Raw genomic sequence first — 16,480 nt, forward strand, 5'->3', positions numbered from 1 at the left:
AACACTAGTTAAACTTTTTAGTTTACATTTTTCTAGTTATGCCAAGCTTTAAAGCGTATTGTAAAAATCCTTGTACTTAATCCTTATCCAGTAATCACAAACAACTGGAAAAGTCATGGTGACTTTGTCCTTGGAATCAAAAAGACCTTAAAATGCTCTTCTCTTCAGAGGGCCGAGCTTGTTTTCAGCAGACAATCATTACTGTTTGGCTATTATTTGAGTGCATACTTACTGTTTGTGCATAAAGTGTAAGCCGGTAATGCAACGTGGAAAAACTGCAAAAAATGTAATCAATCAGATTACTTGCAGTTGGTTTCACCTTTTCAACAATTAGTGGTGAAATGGTACAGAAATGTGTGATTCTCATTTGTCATTAGGTCACTGTGAGTGCATGGCAGGAGTTTGACGTGGAGAAAGAGGCCGTCTGGCAGTTTGTGTGTCTGAGTCCTGTCCTGCAGAGGGAACTCATCGTCAGCAGCATGGACAACTTCAAGATTAAAATGAAAAATTTTAAAGTGAGAGCACGAACAGAAAATATAGTAGTTTGTTAAATGAACTTTGGGCTTAGAACAATACTCATATCTGTGTGTGTTTGTTTAGGAGCTTTATGAGCAGGTTAACATGTTTGCTGTTAGAGCTGAGTCCCTGATGAAGAAGGCAGCAGATATTAAACTTGGTCCTCAGAATCAGTCTTTACTACAGGGTCAGGCCCAGTCCACAAAAGAGAGACTACAGGAGATACAGGCCAGCCTCCGCAAAATGTAAAAAAGTTTTAAGTCAGTATGTATTTTTCTACTGTACATACATGTAATGTACAGTTTAAGAGAATTTCATTTTCAATTATGTCAATTTTCATTAGTCTTTAACAACATCACTCAGAATTGCCCTGTTATATTTTTAGTCATTTTAATTCTACAGTACAATCATTATGCTTCTAAATATACTAAAGCACATTTAAAGTACTTGATTATAATGTCAGCTGTAGAATATTAATTTATGGATACATTTAAAGTTAATAATTTTTAGATTATAGTAGTAAATTATTGCAGCTTCATTACAACTGTGTAATAACAAATATATTTAAATACATGACATTACATACAAGTTTCAATAAACCTGTGACATTGGGGAAGTCATGGCTTAGTGGTTAGAGAGTTTCTACTCCTAACCCTAAGGTTGTGGGTTTCGGGTCTCGGACCGGCAATATCACAACTTAAGTGCCCTTGAGCAAGGCACCGAACCCCTTACTACTCCCTGGGCGCCGCAGCATAAATGGCTGCCCACTGCTGCGGGTGTGTGTTCACTGCTCTGTGTGTGTGTGCACTTTGGATGGGTTAAATGCAGAGCATGAATTCTGAGTATTGGTTACCATACTTGGCTGCATGTCATGTCACTTTTAAAGTATATTTTAGCTGTATACTTCAACCATATTTCATGGAATTATATACAAACATTGCATGCATTTCACAAGTGGTGCTTCTTTCCTGATTGTCTCTGTTCCAATAGCATGTCAGATCTGGAGATGATGCACAGATGGTGGCAAGGTTTCAGCCGTGAGTCTGAGGCTTTCTTCTCTTGGGTCTGTGGAAGTAAGAAGGAGCTTGAAGCTTTCAGCAGAACCTCTGCCAACCTGGATGAGCAGATACACACTGTGGAGGTAAACCGAGATGATGGATGTTGTAAACCTGGATCAGAAGACTGCAACTTAATAAACATAACCAAATTAACCAGACAACAAGATAGGTTTCATTTAGCGCTCAGTGAATGATGTCTCTGCATTGTTTTCACTGCTTCTTAGATGCTGAAGAAGGGCTTAGAAGAAAAGATGGACGTCTTTAGTCGATTGGAGACAAGAGTTTAAGTTCGTAATTCATTTCATCACACCGAAGGAGGCAGGAGGAATTAAAGCAGGTCTGACACAGATTGGGAGATACCGGGAGGAGTTTAAGAGCATTGTGGAGCAACGAGAAGCAAAGTTCCACTCTAGCTTGAAAAATACAAAACAATTTATCCAAGATCTCAATGAGGTGACATAACATACAGTACAGTACGATCTGATTTATTATTTAAGCCATTTTAGATGTGTGTTACTTAATGTTTTCACGCATCTTAGGTGGAAGGTTTCCTGAATGGACTACAAGAAAAACTGAATGTACCAGTTAATTCCATCAGCAACAACAACATATAAAACTCTCCATGAACATATGGTAAGTATTACATATGTTTGGGAACAGACGACATAGAGACCGAAATAAAACTATCTCCGTATATACTGTACCATATTGACCAGTGGTGTCAAGCTCAAACTTGGGGCCACTAGCCAACAGCTTCAACAAATACCATTATTTATACTGTACAATCAATGCAATCTAATTTTGATGTAATTGTTAGAAATTCTTTAAATGAAAAATCACTTAAAATGTATAATAATCAGTTCACATGTACAGTATGATATTTGTGAAAATGTATTCATTTTAAACTCAGAAAAATAAAATGAAGGATTTGTCGCAGCATGTCTGTTTGTTGCTGCCTCCTAAGATACAGCTTCAGTTCATTTTTGTTTTAGGGTTATAATAAGCCATGTAGAAAAAATAATATTGACTGCTGTTTAATAATCCTTAAGAGAGTAAGGAAGACCAAACCAAAATGCAGAAAGTAAAAATCAATTTGCAGACTGGATTAAAGGATAAACTATTTTTACTTGAAGAGTAGTAAGTAATAATCCCCATATTTGGCCTGAGGCCATTAGAATGAGACCCCTATTCAAGACCATATACAGTTACAATCATAATAACTTCTGCTTTAAAAAATCTGTTTATTAAAGGGCATTTGAGTCTGCTAGAGTAACATTGTATGTATGACACAAACTGTGTTTCCTCCGTTCTCAGTATGTAGTGCAGCATCTACAGCAGCTGGGGCCCAGGCTGACGTCTCTGAGTCTGGGCTGGAGGAGCCTGTCTGATGCCGGACAGCTGGAGAAAGCTGTGGCTGACCTTCAGCAAGCTCACAAATTACATACACAGCAAGCCACTGAAAAACAAACGAACCTGGAGAACCTGTTGACTCTGTGGCAAAGGCATGTGTTAAAATGTACATTAGTTACATAACGTGTCGGAAGAGGTCTTTGTTACACGATGTTTAATGCAATGTTTTGACTCTCTGGTTTTTAGATGTGAGAGAGATCTCTCACTTTTGCAGTCCTGGTTGAACAGGTGCGAATCTCTATGCAGTTCAGATTCTCCATACCTGACTGCAGACAATGTGAAGCTACACGGCCAGCTTCAGATGCTGCAGGTGAAGTCGGAGGTCATTTTAGGGATTTTCAACTCTCTTGGTTCCTTTTTTAAATTCCTGTTGTGTGAAAATGTGGGACTCTGTGTCTTTAATAGCAAATTATTATTTTTTTTCACATAATGTACAAGTACATGCAGTCAGAAGTTCCCTCTCAGGAGTCTTTGTTGGAAAGTTTGGAGACCCGTGCAGAGTCTCTGTACTCTTCAGCTTCAAAGGAAAGGACCGCAGAGCTTAGAGATCTTCACTGTAACCTGGAGGAGAGGTGGTGTTCTCTCAGTACCTGTTTACCACACAGGTAAATTAGATTATTTTTTGCCTTTTTAGTACTTGTCATTTGGCTTTAAGCCACATCTAGATGCTCTCAGCCCATCTTTAACCTCTAAAGACCTGCAGCACCTCCAGACCAGGAAGGAGGACTGCCTTCAACTCTTCAGTGAAGCTCAGAGTTTGGTAGCACATCAAGATGAAGCTCTACTCAAACTAAAAGACTTCTGTGATTTACAATAAAGTCAGAACTTCTCTACAGACATTCCAGGATGCTGTTGAAGGAAGAGGGAGCTGGGATGAATCCAAAGTCAGGGAAATAAATCAGGAACTTGGGGACTTTGCCAAGGAGTTAGCATGTCTGGAGGTGTCAGAAGAGGAAAGAACATCCTGCAGAGGGCTGGTGGATGATGTTGTGTTGAGCGTGCGGGTGCTTCAGAGAAGCTTTGGGACAAAGTAGAGTGAGGCAGAGGCACTAGCGGCCATGTGGAGATCCTTTAGGGGACGGAAGGAGCTGCTGCTTGGGAGTCAGTCAAAGCTGGAGGACAGAGTCAATATACCGTGGCCTACAGAAGTCAGCACACATGCCTTTCAACAGAGGTACAGTCACTAATGTTTTCTCTGCTATTACTGTCTTTAGGCCCTTTTCATACCAATTCTGTGGCTGATATTTAATATCTGGTATTAAAATCTATTTTGAGTATGATTATAAATGGACAGCGCTATATACATAAATAGAGGTGTAAACAAAATGTTTTCAGATCGCTCAAACCACATTCCACAAAACAGCGCATCATGTCATCACATTTGCAAAACTAATCCGTTCTGACATCAGCAAAAGACCTTGATCAAAATAAGCACTTAAAACATCAGTTAAAATTGTGTATTATATTTTTAGTATAATTGTTAAAATATCTTAAATTGGAACTCTTTTGTTTCAAGTAGTTATTTTAGGGTAATGTAAACAATAAACATATATATATATATATATATATATATATATATATATATATATATATATATATATATATATATATATATATATATATATATATATATATATATTAAATAAAAAAATATATATATATAGTTACATTTGACTGAAAATTAGAAATATTTTATTTCTAGTAATGAATAATTACTACTATAGTAATGAATTCTATTTTTTTTATGGTATATATATATATTTTATATATATATATATATATATATATATATATATATATATATATATATATATATAGTGGTGTGTGTGTGTGTGTGTATATATATATATATATATAAAATTAATAAATAATAAAATGTATCAATAGAATTACAATAACTTAATATATACATTTTAGAATAATGTGTATATTTATGAGCTTGGATTACAATATAAACTGTGCTTTACTGTTGTAAAAGTGCATTTTATATTGCAAAAAATGTGGACTACATATTGATCCATTTAGTTGATTATTGTAAGCAAATGTATGAGTTTTGTTATTTTACTCTAACAACGGCGAAGTTTGTGCTATGCGGTTTTAATAATATCTGTTTTTTTTCAGGTTGTGGTTGCTGAAGCAGTTGGAGGAAGAGATCCAAGCCCTACAGCACAGTCAGCTGTGGTTGGGAGAAAGAGGAGAACAACTGGCCCACAGAGACTCTGAGCTGGCAGGAGATACCCAACGGGACATAGCCTTGGTCCAGTCCACCTGGGAGAGGACAAGGGCAATTATGTGAGTATTTCGTTATCCAAGCCTTATACATTAAGTGCCCATTGAAACTTAGTATGTTTAGATAGAAGAATGGATTGTCAAATTGAACTTGATATGGATGACTTATGGGAGGGAGAGGCTGGAGTGGGCCAGTGGGTTGATGGATGGATGTTCTGACAGGTTGCGACTGTTGCCATATTTAAATGCAATTTAGGTGTGGTTTATTGTTTGTGCATTGTTAGAAGGATATGTGGGTGCATCTCTAAATAGATTATCCTTTGGATTAAAGAAACTGTAGAAAGGGGATAGTGTTTTGAGCCATTGCCAAGACTTGCAGTGCGTGTAGCTCTATTGATGTTCCCCTCACTTCGTGCCTAAAATCTGTGACTGGGCTGCATGTGTTTGTCCCCATACAGCCATGACCTTTGTGCAAACCTTCTGGAGCTCTGTAGGGGATATCAGACCCTGAGAAGTTAATTGGTCATAAAAAATGATTGTCCCTACAAATGACAAATGTGTTATAAGTTAATGATAACATTGAGAATTGCCACTCAGTGTGCTATGGAAGCTAGTTAAAATCATTATATATTATTATTTCTGTATTTTGTTTTTGCAAAACTATTTTCTTAATTTGGATATTGCAAAAAAAAAAGTACATTCGTGATATCGACCAATTATTGGTTGTCATACAGTTATTCTCTTTTATTGGCCAGATTTTAAGTATTCCAAGGCATCCTTTATTCTTTATATTTATCATTTATATATCATTTTTATAATACAAGTAACAGTTCAGATAAAAATGAATTATTGATAGACAGAAAGAAAGAGAGAAGAAGGTTAAGCACTGTGATGTACAAACATAGATAAAGTAGTACAGTAGGTACAAACAAAATTCTATACATATGGATGGTGATGTAGAAGTGAAATATATGCATCCCTTATTCTGGTGAAACGAGTTTCTACTCTTTCAACTGTGGTCTTCTTATTATTAACATCACATTATGCACAAGATGCACTGATGGCAGTTCATTATTGTGCAGATCTGTGAGAGGACGGATACAGACATCAGTCTTTATACTCGCTCCCTTGAGCTTTGGAATGACATTAATAAAATGGCTAATGAGATTGAGTGTTGGAGTGCCATCTCTGGAGCTGCCAGTCTACTCTCTGCTCATGACATGGAAGAACGCCTCTCTGAGTTCAAGGTGAGATCTTTTCAACCAAGGCGATTTTAACCTTGTAAAAAAATAAATAACATAAAATCAAAACCAAAACATGGTACAAATAAGAACCCTAATTTCTGTGTTTGTACAGCTGGAGTTGGATAATAAGGAAGATGAACTGAAGATCTTGCAGAGGACACAGCTAAAGGAACTGATAAGAACCCAGCACATATACACTGAACTGCAGGTACTCATCAGCAGTGGTTGTTATATTTGTTGCAATGCATGATGTTTCATCATCTAGTATGTAAAGAGAATCAGAAAACACACTGCCAGTCATGGCCACTGATAAACCCAGCACGTGTTCTTGTTCTTTTGAGGTGATGGCTGCAGATCTGAGGAAGCGGATTTCCCATGCTGCAGAGGTGTATGATCAAACCAAAGACATGTATAAAGACTTCAGCTCCCAGAGGCAGCAGCTTCTAGATCTAATTTCCCAGATTTCAGAGCAGCTGAAGACCTCGGAGGACTCACTATTAGAGTTTTCAAAATCATCTGACCCAGAGAATTTTGTTAAGATCAAGGTTAGTGAAGTGACTGAATTTTATTTAAATATAGAAGCAGAATTCTGCTATGTAGGCATTCAACATTCAATTAAAAATGATATACCCTGTATTTTGTTAGGAGGTTGAGAGGTAACAGAAGCAGTTAGAGGTGAGTCTGGATGTAGCAAGTGAGACTCTCAGAGCACTGTGTGGAACGTACCCGACTCAGCACCTGACCCTGTTGGGTGACGCCGTCTCCCACCTGGTCAAGAGGAACGAGGAAGTGACACAATGCTACAGCCAGATCCTGGGGTTTCTTCAATGGTGAGTGTAACACTAAAAAATAATCCATGAATTAATAGTAATATTTTTGAACGTTGATTGAATGATAAAATGTACATTACAATTCAAATGTTTGAATTTTTTAAAAGAAGTCTCTTATACTTACCCAGGCTGCATATATATTTGATAAAAAATACAACAAAACTTTAATATTGTGAAATATAACTGCTTTGTATTTTAATGTATTTTAAAATGTATTTTACAGTATTCCTGTAATGGCAAAGCTGAATTTTAATTACTTTTAATTCAGAATAACATGATCCTTCGGAAATGTTATAATTTATTATAGTATTTACCATAACTTTTGTTTAGTTTAGTGTGTCCTTGCTGAATAAAGTTTGTTCTTAATTTATTTGTTGAAAAAAAAAATGAGTCTGACCCCAGACTTTGGAACAATGGTGTATGTCTGAGTTAGAGGTAAACTAAGATGGGACTTTAGATGGGATTTCAAAACCACATACCATTAAATTGGCTCATGAATAGTTTATTAAAGGTATTTTATTTATTCATGTTTGATTGAAATGGTTCTGCATGGCACTCCCTAAAAACATGACAGCCACACACCTGTGCCTCAGATGCTGACATTATGATTGCTCCCGGTGGAATTGGTCGAGCCTGGTCACTAAGACAACAGAGAGCTGATCCATCCATACACACCTACACAGTCCCTCTTTCCGCATGCAGCAACAGCTCACATATACTTTTACTCATGGACTGTCATTCTCTTTCTGTCTTTCCTTCTGCTAGAGAAAGCACATGCTTTTCACTGTAGGCTGTCTGAGTTGAGGGCTGTAATTGAGGACTGCTTTGAGCAAACAGGAGATGCAGTTGCTATTTCAGCCAAACAACAAAAGCTCAAGGTAGCATCATACAACAAATAAAATGTCTCAGTCATGTAATGAAACTAGAGATGTTCCGATACCCTTTTTCTCTTCCCGATACCGATTCCGATACCTGGGCTCAGGGTATCGGCCGATACCGAGTACTGATCCGATACCTGGGTGTGTATCTGTATATACAGCTGTATATACTACTAGCCCTGTGTAAATTGCTAGAATTCTTTTTATGGTGTGCTTCAGACAGATCCCTCAATAAAACATGAACAAATACATGGTGAACTACTGTATTTATTACAGTATTTTTATTATCTAACATGAATTTGACAGTATTATTTATTTTCATATGCAAAAAAGAACTTCAAATGCAGCCAAAAATCTAACACCGCAAACTAAAAAAGGTATTTAAGTTTTACAATATAACTGTATAAAAAAACTGCAACAAATAAGTCTAGGAATATAAAAAAAGATCTATTAATCAGATAATCTCTTTACAACAAAACAAGTAAAAAACAAGCAACCATCTAGGCATAATTATTATTATTATAGAGACGTATTATTATTACTGTAGGCTACAACAGTAGCTTTATATATTGTCAATTTACTCATGTAAACCAAACATTTATTTTAATGGGCTGCCATGAAGATCTTTGAGTGTCTGTGTTTATGATATGACAGTATTCTCAAATGAAACGGTAAATTCTCATGAAGTGACGGTTTATGCGTTCGTGTCCTCATGACACACAGCAGAGACTACAAAACAGCGAGCTCTCGCGCATCTGTGCCAGTCACCCACAGAGATGTAGATTTTGCGGGAGTAATATTTAAATAGTATTTTGCAGTTTAATATTCACAGACACTAGTATATATTCGGCTACTGTCTGGAGCCCTGCGCTTTGACTGAAGCGACTGAACGCAGCTGCCGGTACTGAATATACTTGAGAGTCTGTAACTACCGGTACTACAGAGACATACTGCTAACCACTGATCTATAATATAGAAGCGGCTTCACTGTCTTTTGGCAGTTTAGAATGTGATGAGTGATCCAGTCATATATAGATCAGGGCTGCTAACGCGTTTTCATTTCTTCTTCGCTGCTCTAAACAGGGGTTGCTTGTGGCAACACAGCACAACTTCCTGTGTTTTCAATGCATTTTGAGCAGCGAAGAAGAACCGTGCAGCGGTTAGGCAAAGCTTGCGGTCATAACTAGGTATTTTTTAAGAAAATGGTATCGGATCGGTATATGGGTTCATGTACTCGCCGATGCCGATGCCAGAATTTGTTGTGGTATCGGAGATATTTCCGATACTAGTATCGGAATCGGAACAACTCTAGAAACACTGCATCAGGGCAAAGCAACAAGGCAACTACCAATCAGAAGTGAAACATCGAAGAAGCATTTCAGACCTCAAACTAATAGGGGATTATGTCGGATTAGAAATTTGGAATTATTAATAGCAATGGTTCATTATGTCCCTTATGTAATTGGATCATTTATCCCCTCATTTTTTAGACTGCAATAGATGAAGTCATGGAGGGTGGAGAGTGCTTGGCATGGGTTTGTGAGGATGGAGGATTGCATCTCACCAAATGTGGGACTGGAAGCATACAGGAGCAACTGCACTCTTGTAAATATGCCTTGGATTTATTTGTTATGGAATGCCGACAGCGCATACAGGCCCTGGAAGAAAGTGCCAAGCTATTAAATGGGTAAGTTAAGTACAATCTAAGCTAAGGCACTTGAAATAAAACTTTATGCATTATATTAGATTATTTACAAAATGTCAAGACTATTATTAGCCTGCAAAACAGGACGGACACTATGGACATTTAAGGAGCGATTACACTGCAGAGCGAAATTTAACATAATTTATTATATTTTTATAATTTTTCAATAGGAATTGTCACACTAAATAATCTGGTTTCCCTATGCAAATTTATTTTTGGGTTTAATTATGTTTATCTTGTTGTGTCCTCTGTGTGGGTGGAGATTTGTAAATTAGCAATAACTGAAAACTGAAAACCACAATACTTGTTTTTTGTAGTCTTATGGAGTTTTTTTGTAGTGTAGTTTGTACTTACCAGTCTTGTATTACATTATATTTCAATATAAGAACATTATCTGTTGGGAAAGCAGTTACAGTATTTATGGCTCTTTTCATCGTTATTTCGGTTTTTCACACATAAACAGTAAATGTGACTGCACCTTACGAGCTAAAGTTAGGAATTACTCATCAAATTCATCTTTTTAAAATGTTTTCAGTTTTCTGTAATTAAATCAAGGTTGGATTTTTTTTCTGGGTGAGACAAACCATCAAATTAATTGTTAGGACCTTGCATTTTTGTTATTTAAAGGTTATTACAAAAGGAAACCGGGTGGAAAGTGCATCTAAGATGAAATTATACAAATATATTATAAAACAATATACCCAAGACAAAAAAAAAGTTCTGTTAAAATTAGATTAAATAATTTAGGAAAAAGAAACACCTGCAGTATTTATTAATAAATAATCAGTTTTTGAAGTTACAGTAGGTGTATACCATCTGTGCATTTGGCAAGATATTGTAACATCTGCTCAAATCAAAGTAGTGAAATGATTTTAAATACCCCCATGTCAACTTAATAATGATATTATGACAAAGAAAATTTAAAATATGGTTTCCATCTTTTAAATATATTTTAGACCAGTGGATCTTATGTGAGGATCCTGTTTGTGGACTTTAGTTCGGCTTTCAACACCATCATCCCAACAACCCTCCAGACCAAACTGACCCAGCTCTCTGTTCCTAGCTCTATCTGTCAGTGGATCACCAGCTTTCTGACAGATAGGCAACAGCTAGTGAGACTGGGGAAATTCACATCAAACAGCTGCTCCACCAACACTGGTGCCCCTCAGGGATGTGTTCTCTCCCCTCTGCTCTTCTCCCTGTACACCAACGACTGCACCTCTAAAGACCCCTCTGTCAAGCTCCTGAAGTTTGCAGATGACACTACAGTCATCGGCCTCATCCAGGACGGTGATGAGTCTGCTTACAGACAAGAGGTTGAGCAGCTGGCTGTCTGGTGCAGTCTTAACAACCTGGAGCTGAACACGCTCAAAACAGTGGAGATGATCGTTGACTTCAGGAGAAACCCCCCTGCACTTTCCCCACTCACCATCATGAACAGCCCTGTGACTGCAGTGGAGTCATTCAGATTCCTGGGAACCACCATCTCTCAGGACCTGAAGTGGGACAATCACATTGACTCCATTGTAAAAAAGGCCCAACAAAGGTTGTATTTCCTTTGCCAGCTGAGGAAGTTTAACTTGCCACAGGAGCTGCTGAAACAGTTCTACTCAGCCGTCATTGAGTCTGTACTGTGTACTTCTATAACTGTCTGGTTTGGCTCAGCAACAAAATCAGACATCAGAAGACTACAGAGAACTGTTCGGACTGCTGAAAGGATTATTGGTGCTCCCCTGCCCACCCTTCAAGAACTGTATACATCCAGAGTGAGGAAAAGGGCTCATAAAATCACTCTGGATCCCTCACATCCAAGTCACCCCATTTTTGAACTTTTGCCATCTGGCCGGCGTCTCAGAGCCGCAAATACCAGAACAGCAAGGCACAAAAACAGTTTCTTCCCCCAGGCAATCTACCTCATGAACAGTTAAATGTTCCCCACTTATGCTTATGCAAACAAAGTGCAACATCCTTATATTTATTTGTTACCCCTCCATCCTAGTACATCCCTGCATCCTTTTCAATCCTATTCCATTATCATTTATAGCACAATTGTTTATACACTTATTTATTTGACTACCTTTTTTTTTTTTTTTTTTTTTTTTTTTTTGTCTGTGTGTTGGTGTCTCTGTGTACTGGAAGTTTATGTCACTAAAACAAATTCCTTGTATGCGCAAACATACTTGGCAATAAAGCTCTTTCTGATTCTGATTCTGATTCTGATTCTGATCTTGACCTTTTTTACTTCAAAACCCCTTTTGTCCATGACAATATTTAAAGGCTCTCCTATCCAAACTGATTTGTCCTGTACCTGTGATACTTCTGTTGTAATAAAAATAAATAGAACATTTTAGCATTTAAATAAAGATTATATTAATATAACAAAATTGTAACAAAAAATATACTTAAGCAAGCACAGGTATATACAGGAAGATCATAGGAAACAAAAACTCGGAAAATCCACACATTTGTGATCTGAAATAGTGATTTTTGAAGAAAATAAAAGCAGATGATTTGCTGCATTTGTATAAGGTAAGTGTATTTGGTCTTATTAAGGTATGAAATGTGTGTGGTGGAGCTCAGCGGCTGGCTGCAACAGCTGGAGGAGAGACTGAAGACAGATGCTCCTCTGTGGGGTCAGAGTCAGTCTGCAGCCCCCGATTGCTCAGAAGAGCTTAGAAGAGTGGAGGAAATCCACAGAGTGCTGCTGATGAGGAGGTACATATGGACAGTCTGTGTGCATGTGTGTGAGCCAGCACGTGTATGTGAGAATGTTCCAGTTAGAAGTAATTGTGTGTGCAATTGTGCAAGTACATATACTTGGTATTTTCCACACTACCATCCATCATGAATAAAGCTGACCTGACTTTATCTTTTCTTTCACAGGGCATCTCTTGAACGTCTGTGTCAGTCCTCTCTCACCATAACAGAGTTGCTCTCAAATCATGAGGCTTTGCTGCAAGAGTACCAGGCATTTGAGGAAGCACTAAAGGCAGTGGAAGCCTGGCTGAAGGATGATGAGAAGAACTTAGAGACACTGGAGAACATGGAGGGGAATAAAAAGGAGGTGGAAGAGAAACTTGAGCGAGCACAGGTACATGCAGAAGAATTCAAGGAAACGAACAACTGGAGAAATACACACATTTTGTGAACTAACAGTGGTTTTTGAAGAAAAGACTTTAGTTTTGTATAAAGTCATAAAAATGTACTGTAATGTAATGTAATTAATATTTTTTAATCTAAAAAACGCTGTATTTTTGTACCACTCCTTATCCTCTGTATTTTTGGCCAGTTTTGTCCTGTCACACATGAAATATGGCGTACAGTTCCCCAATACTGTTTAAGGGGAAGCAATATTTTTAGAATGGCTGGTCTATATCTGTGCAGTAGCTGTAACTTGTGTTTGTTTCCTCTCATCCAAGATATCCGGCTGATGAAGGGAGAGGGCGAGGTAAAGCTCAAAATGGCAGCCGGGAAGGCGGAGATGGTCATCAAGGACAATGGAGAGGTGGAACGAGGAGTGATTTGGTCTAAGCTTCAGGAAGTTGAAGACGCATGGGCAGCACTGCTTTTGAATGCTATGAGCTGCCACAGGTAACCTGTTGACTTTCATGAGCTGAGTTATCTGGTTATAAAAGATTAACTTGACCCTAATTACAGAAGTTTAGGTCAACTGATAGTTGGATTTAGATAAAAATAAACCACGACAATGAAAACATCAATATTAATATAATTACCGGAGCCATTAGTGTATTTTGGGTCAAGAGTGAAAAGAGTGGGAGCATAGTGATCTGTTTTTAAATTGGCATTTGTGCTTGACTGCAGGTGCCAGGCACCTGGGATTTTATTAAATTATACTCATCATCACTATAGTAACCAAGTTATTATCTGGCTCTATCAGTTTCAATTAACACCAAGGGTGTAATGATGGAGCATTTTTTTTTTATTATCTGCTAAATAATTCGGTCTGGGTTTGATAATAGGGTTCATCTATCTGTCTATCTGTTTTCCTGTTGGTTTATCATTCTATCTAGATAAATATGCTAAATAATACTGTAAAAATTGTATGAATGTAAAATATTAACATATTTGTAAAAATTTGTTCGTGGAGTCTTGTGCACAGCTGCAGAGATGGCTGGAGGGAGTAGGGTTGGAGGTTAAAGGGTCTCCTGAGCACCAGCTTGGAGACTGCGCTTGCTGTCATCAGATGTGGAGGACAACCAGGGAGCTCTGTGCTATCCGGAGGAGAGTGCGGCTGAACTTTACAAACGCACTGGAGACCCCGTCTTTAAGGAAGAAAAAATGGTTCTCCTCGGGCCAAGTTTGAGGATGTCAAAGCTGCAGCAGAGGTGAAGTATTTGTTAATGTCTAGTGGATAGTTGTAGTGTAATAGTGAACGAGAGTGTTTGTTAAAATTGAAATGAGTTAATTATTGTTTTATCTTATTTAGGAGAGAGTCAGATTTTCAGAGGACGTTGGCCTTGAACATAAGAAGTGCATGGAAACAATCAGGGAGCTCACTGATTGACTAATGGTGGTAGGGGAGGAGCTTCAGCAACACTCTGACCCATCCGGTGACCCTTCAATCTTAAATCAGAAATTGACTGAAGTCCGGGTAATTAAATGAAAGAATATTAAAGATAAATTAAATATGATCTCTTTATAGCATGCCATACCACAGAAAATGTTTTGTTCCTACTATTATTTTGTGTCTCATTCATATTATGTTTAATAAAGTCCACCTCTGTATAAAATAAGCATGCAATTTATATATATTTCATTCAATTTTCATAATTCCGAAGCTTTTACACATTAATTAGACAAATTCCTTTTTCATGTGTGTTTACAAGCTTGTCTTCTCTCTGTGGAAAATGATAGAAAGAACCTTCATATTGTTTTCTCTCATTTACAAACATCATCTTTCACTCTGAATGGTGGGAAATGAAAAGAACAAATTCATTCTTCGTAGCAGATGAGATGGTGTGAGACTGCACGACAAACTATGTGAGATACTGATGATATGAAGGCATAATTGCATTTCATCTGCACACATGATTATGTGAGTGTGGGTGTATAAATAGATAGAGAGATATGAGTTTTTATTAACCTCATGAGAGAAATTGTACTGCATCAGCTGCCAGTCACTTTTTTAGCAAAACCTGCCTTGAATCGTCCCTCGTTCATAAAGCAGTTTGGAGAAAAATTATTTTTGCTGACACAACTAATTTAGTTGTAATCGGTGGTGCACTACCATCCAAAACAAAAGTAATCCACTCACTAATCCTCAGTGGCTCTGATGTCAGGAGAAAATGAAGACTCTACATACATCCATCCATCTACAAAAACCTGAATTGCTTATGAGGTTGAAACTGGCTGAGGGCGGAGTTATGCTAATACAGGCCAGCCTGTCAGCTTTTGTGGGCAGGGCCTGAGCAATATGACATCATATTGCTCAGAAAATCAAAACAGCTTGAATATTGAGACTGTTTAGGGTTTAGGGTTTTTTTGTTTGTTGGGGGGGGGGGGGGGTTAAAAAAAAGTAGTGAGTGGATTTTTATCATTGTAAGGTGGTTGTGTCCACTCACTGCTAAGACACATTATATGCAAACACCATATAAAAGTGAATTTTGCATCCGATTTCCCCTTTACACTGTGAGTGTATGTGTGTGGTCAAATGTTTGAACGTTTAGGCTGTGTGAGTGCGGGAACAGAACTGAGCGCTTCACTCCAAGGTCAGAGTTACTACGCGCTCTCACAGGACTACAAATCAATGAATGCAGATGCTTAGATTTTACTGTTGTTATGGATCTGCAATATTTTTGTGCTGATAAGCTCATTATACTCTCTGCTTATCTCCATAACACTTATTGTGCGTGTTTGATGAGAAGGAAAATATCCATAAAACAGAGTGTGTGTTTGATGAGAAAGAAAATGAGAGAAAAGTAGGTGTTAAGAAAGAGAATGGGGGAGATTGGTGGGAAATTTCTATGCTGTTTGCCCATTTCTCCCTGGATAATCAATGCCAGTCAGGGAGAATGAGAGAGTGGTATAAAGGATAACACAGCAGCACTTTAAATAAATTATATTCAAATAAATGCTTCGATCTCTTTACCTTTAAAGTTGCCGTTTATTTCTCAGGGATCATTACCTTAAAATGTCATCTGTTTATTACTGAACATAAATGTTTATTTTTTATTTTTTATCTATCTTGATATTGTATGGTTTATGACAAAATAAATAAATAAATATGTATAGGCTATTATATTTTTATACTGAAAGAATGTTTGGTCTTTTTCTTATTTAATGACTTAATGATTTTAATATTACACTTTTATTTATTTACATTTTTTTCAATAAAATATTTCATTGCACAATTTAAGTGTATTTTACATGGGGTAATTATCATTGCTGAACGAATGACTGAATTAATGAATGAAATTATAATTGCATGTGAAAATTTTCTGACATTTAATAATAATTGCATTCATTAATTAAGTCATTCGTTCAGCAATGAGAATCATCCCATGTAAAATACACTTAAATTGTGCAATGAATGTTTTTGACTCAGAAAGTAAACAATTTTCGTGTATACAAATAATGGTAATTAAGATGA

General features: G+C 37.2%; 1 protein-coding gene and 1 pseudogene across 2 annotated transcripts; both read left to right on the forward strand.

Moving 5' to 3' along the window:
* Positions 1 to 259: 259 nt before the first annotated feature.
* LOC113046317 (nesprin-1-like) lies at positions 260 to 6,464 on the forward strand (annotated as a pseudogene).
* A 646-nt stretch (positions 6,465 to 7,110) lies between these two features.
* On the forward strand, positions 7,111 to 15,354 carry LOC113045514 (nesprin-1-like). 2 transcript variants are annotated; one of them, XM_026205923.1, is made up of 8 exons: positions 7,111 to 7,287; positions 8,053 to 8,165; positions 9,656 to 9,852; positions 12,424 to 12,585; positions 12,754 to 12,961; positions 13,289 to 13,461; positions 13,979 to 14,216; positions 14,318 to 15,354. In XM_026205923.1, the coding sequence occupies exons 3-7, from the start codon at positions 9,674 to 9,676 to the stop codon at positions 14,013 to 14,015; spliced, it is 759 nt and encodes a 252-aa protein (XP_026061708.1). In that variant the 5' UTR covers positions 7,111 to 7,287; positions 8,053 to 8,165; positions 9,656 to 9,673; the 3' UTR covers positions 14,016 to 14,216; positions 14,318 to 15,354. The 2 variants fall into 2 exon arrangements, with proteins under 2 accessions (XP_026061708.1, XP_026061707.1); XM_026205922.1 differs by lacking the exons at positions 7,111 to 7,287; positions 8,053 to 8,165 and having other exon boundaries at positions 9,381 to 9,852.
* The last annotated feature ends 1,126 nt before the right edge of the window (positions 15,355 to 16,480 follow it).

The sequence above is a fragment of the Carassius auratus genome, chromosome 27, assembly GCF_003368295.1.
Source record: "Carassius auratus strain Wakin chromosome 27, ASM336829v1, whole genome shotgun sequence".
NCBI classification, from domain to species: Eukaryota; Metazoa; Chordata; class Actinopteri; order Cypriniformes; family Cyprinidae; genus Carassius; species Carassius auratus.

What these genes read in the sequence shown, in the direction of transcription:
- LOC113045514 (XM_026205923.1), top strand. Translation starts at nt 9,674, where the DNA reads ATGGAGGGTGGAGAGTGCTTGGCATGGGTTTGTGAGGATGGAGGATTG. An exon ending in AGAAACTTGAGCGAGCACAG is followed by an intron (nt 12,962 to 13,288) that starts GTACATGCAGAA and finishes CCTCTCATCCAA; the next exon opens with GATATCCGGCTGATGAAGGG. An exon ending in AATGCTATGAGCTGCCACAG is followed by an intron (nt 13,462 to 13,978) that starts GTAACCTGTTGA and finishes TTGTTCGTGGAG; the next exon opens with TCTTGTGCACAGCTGCAGAG.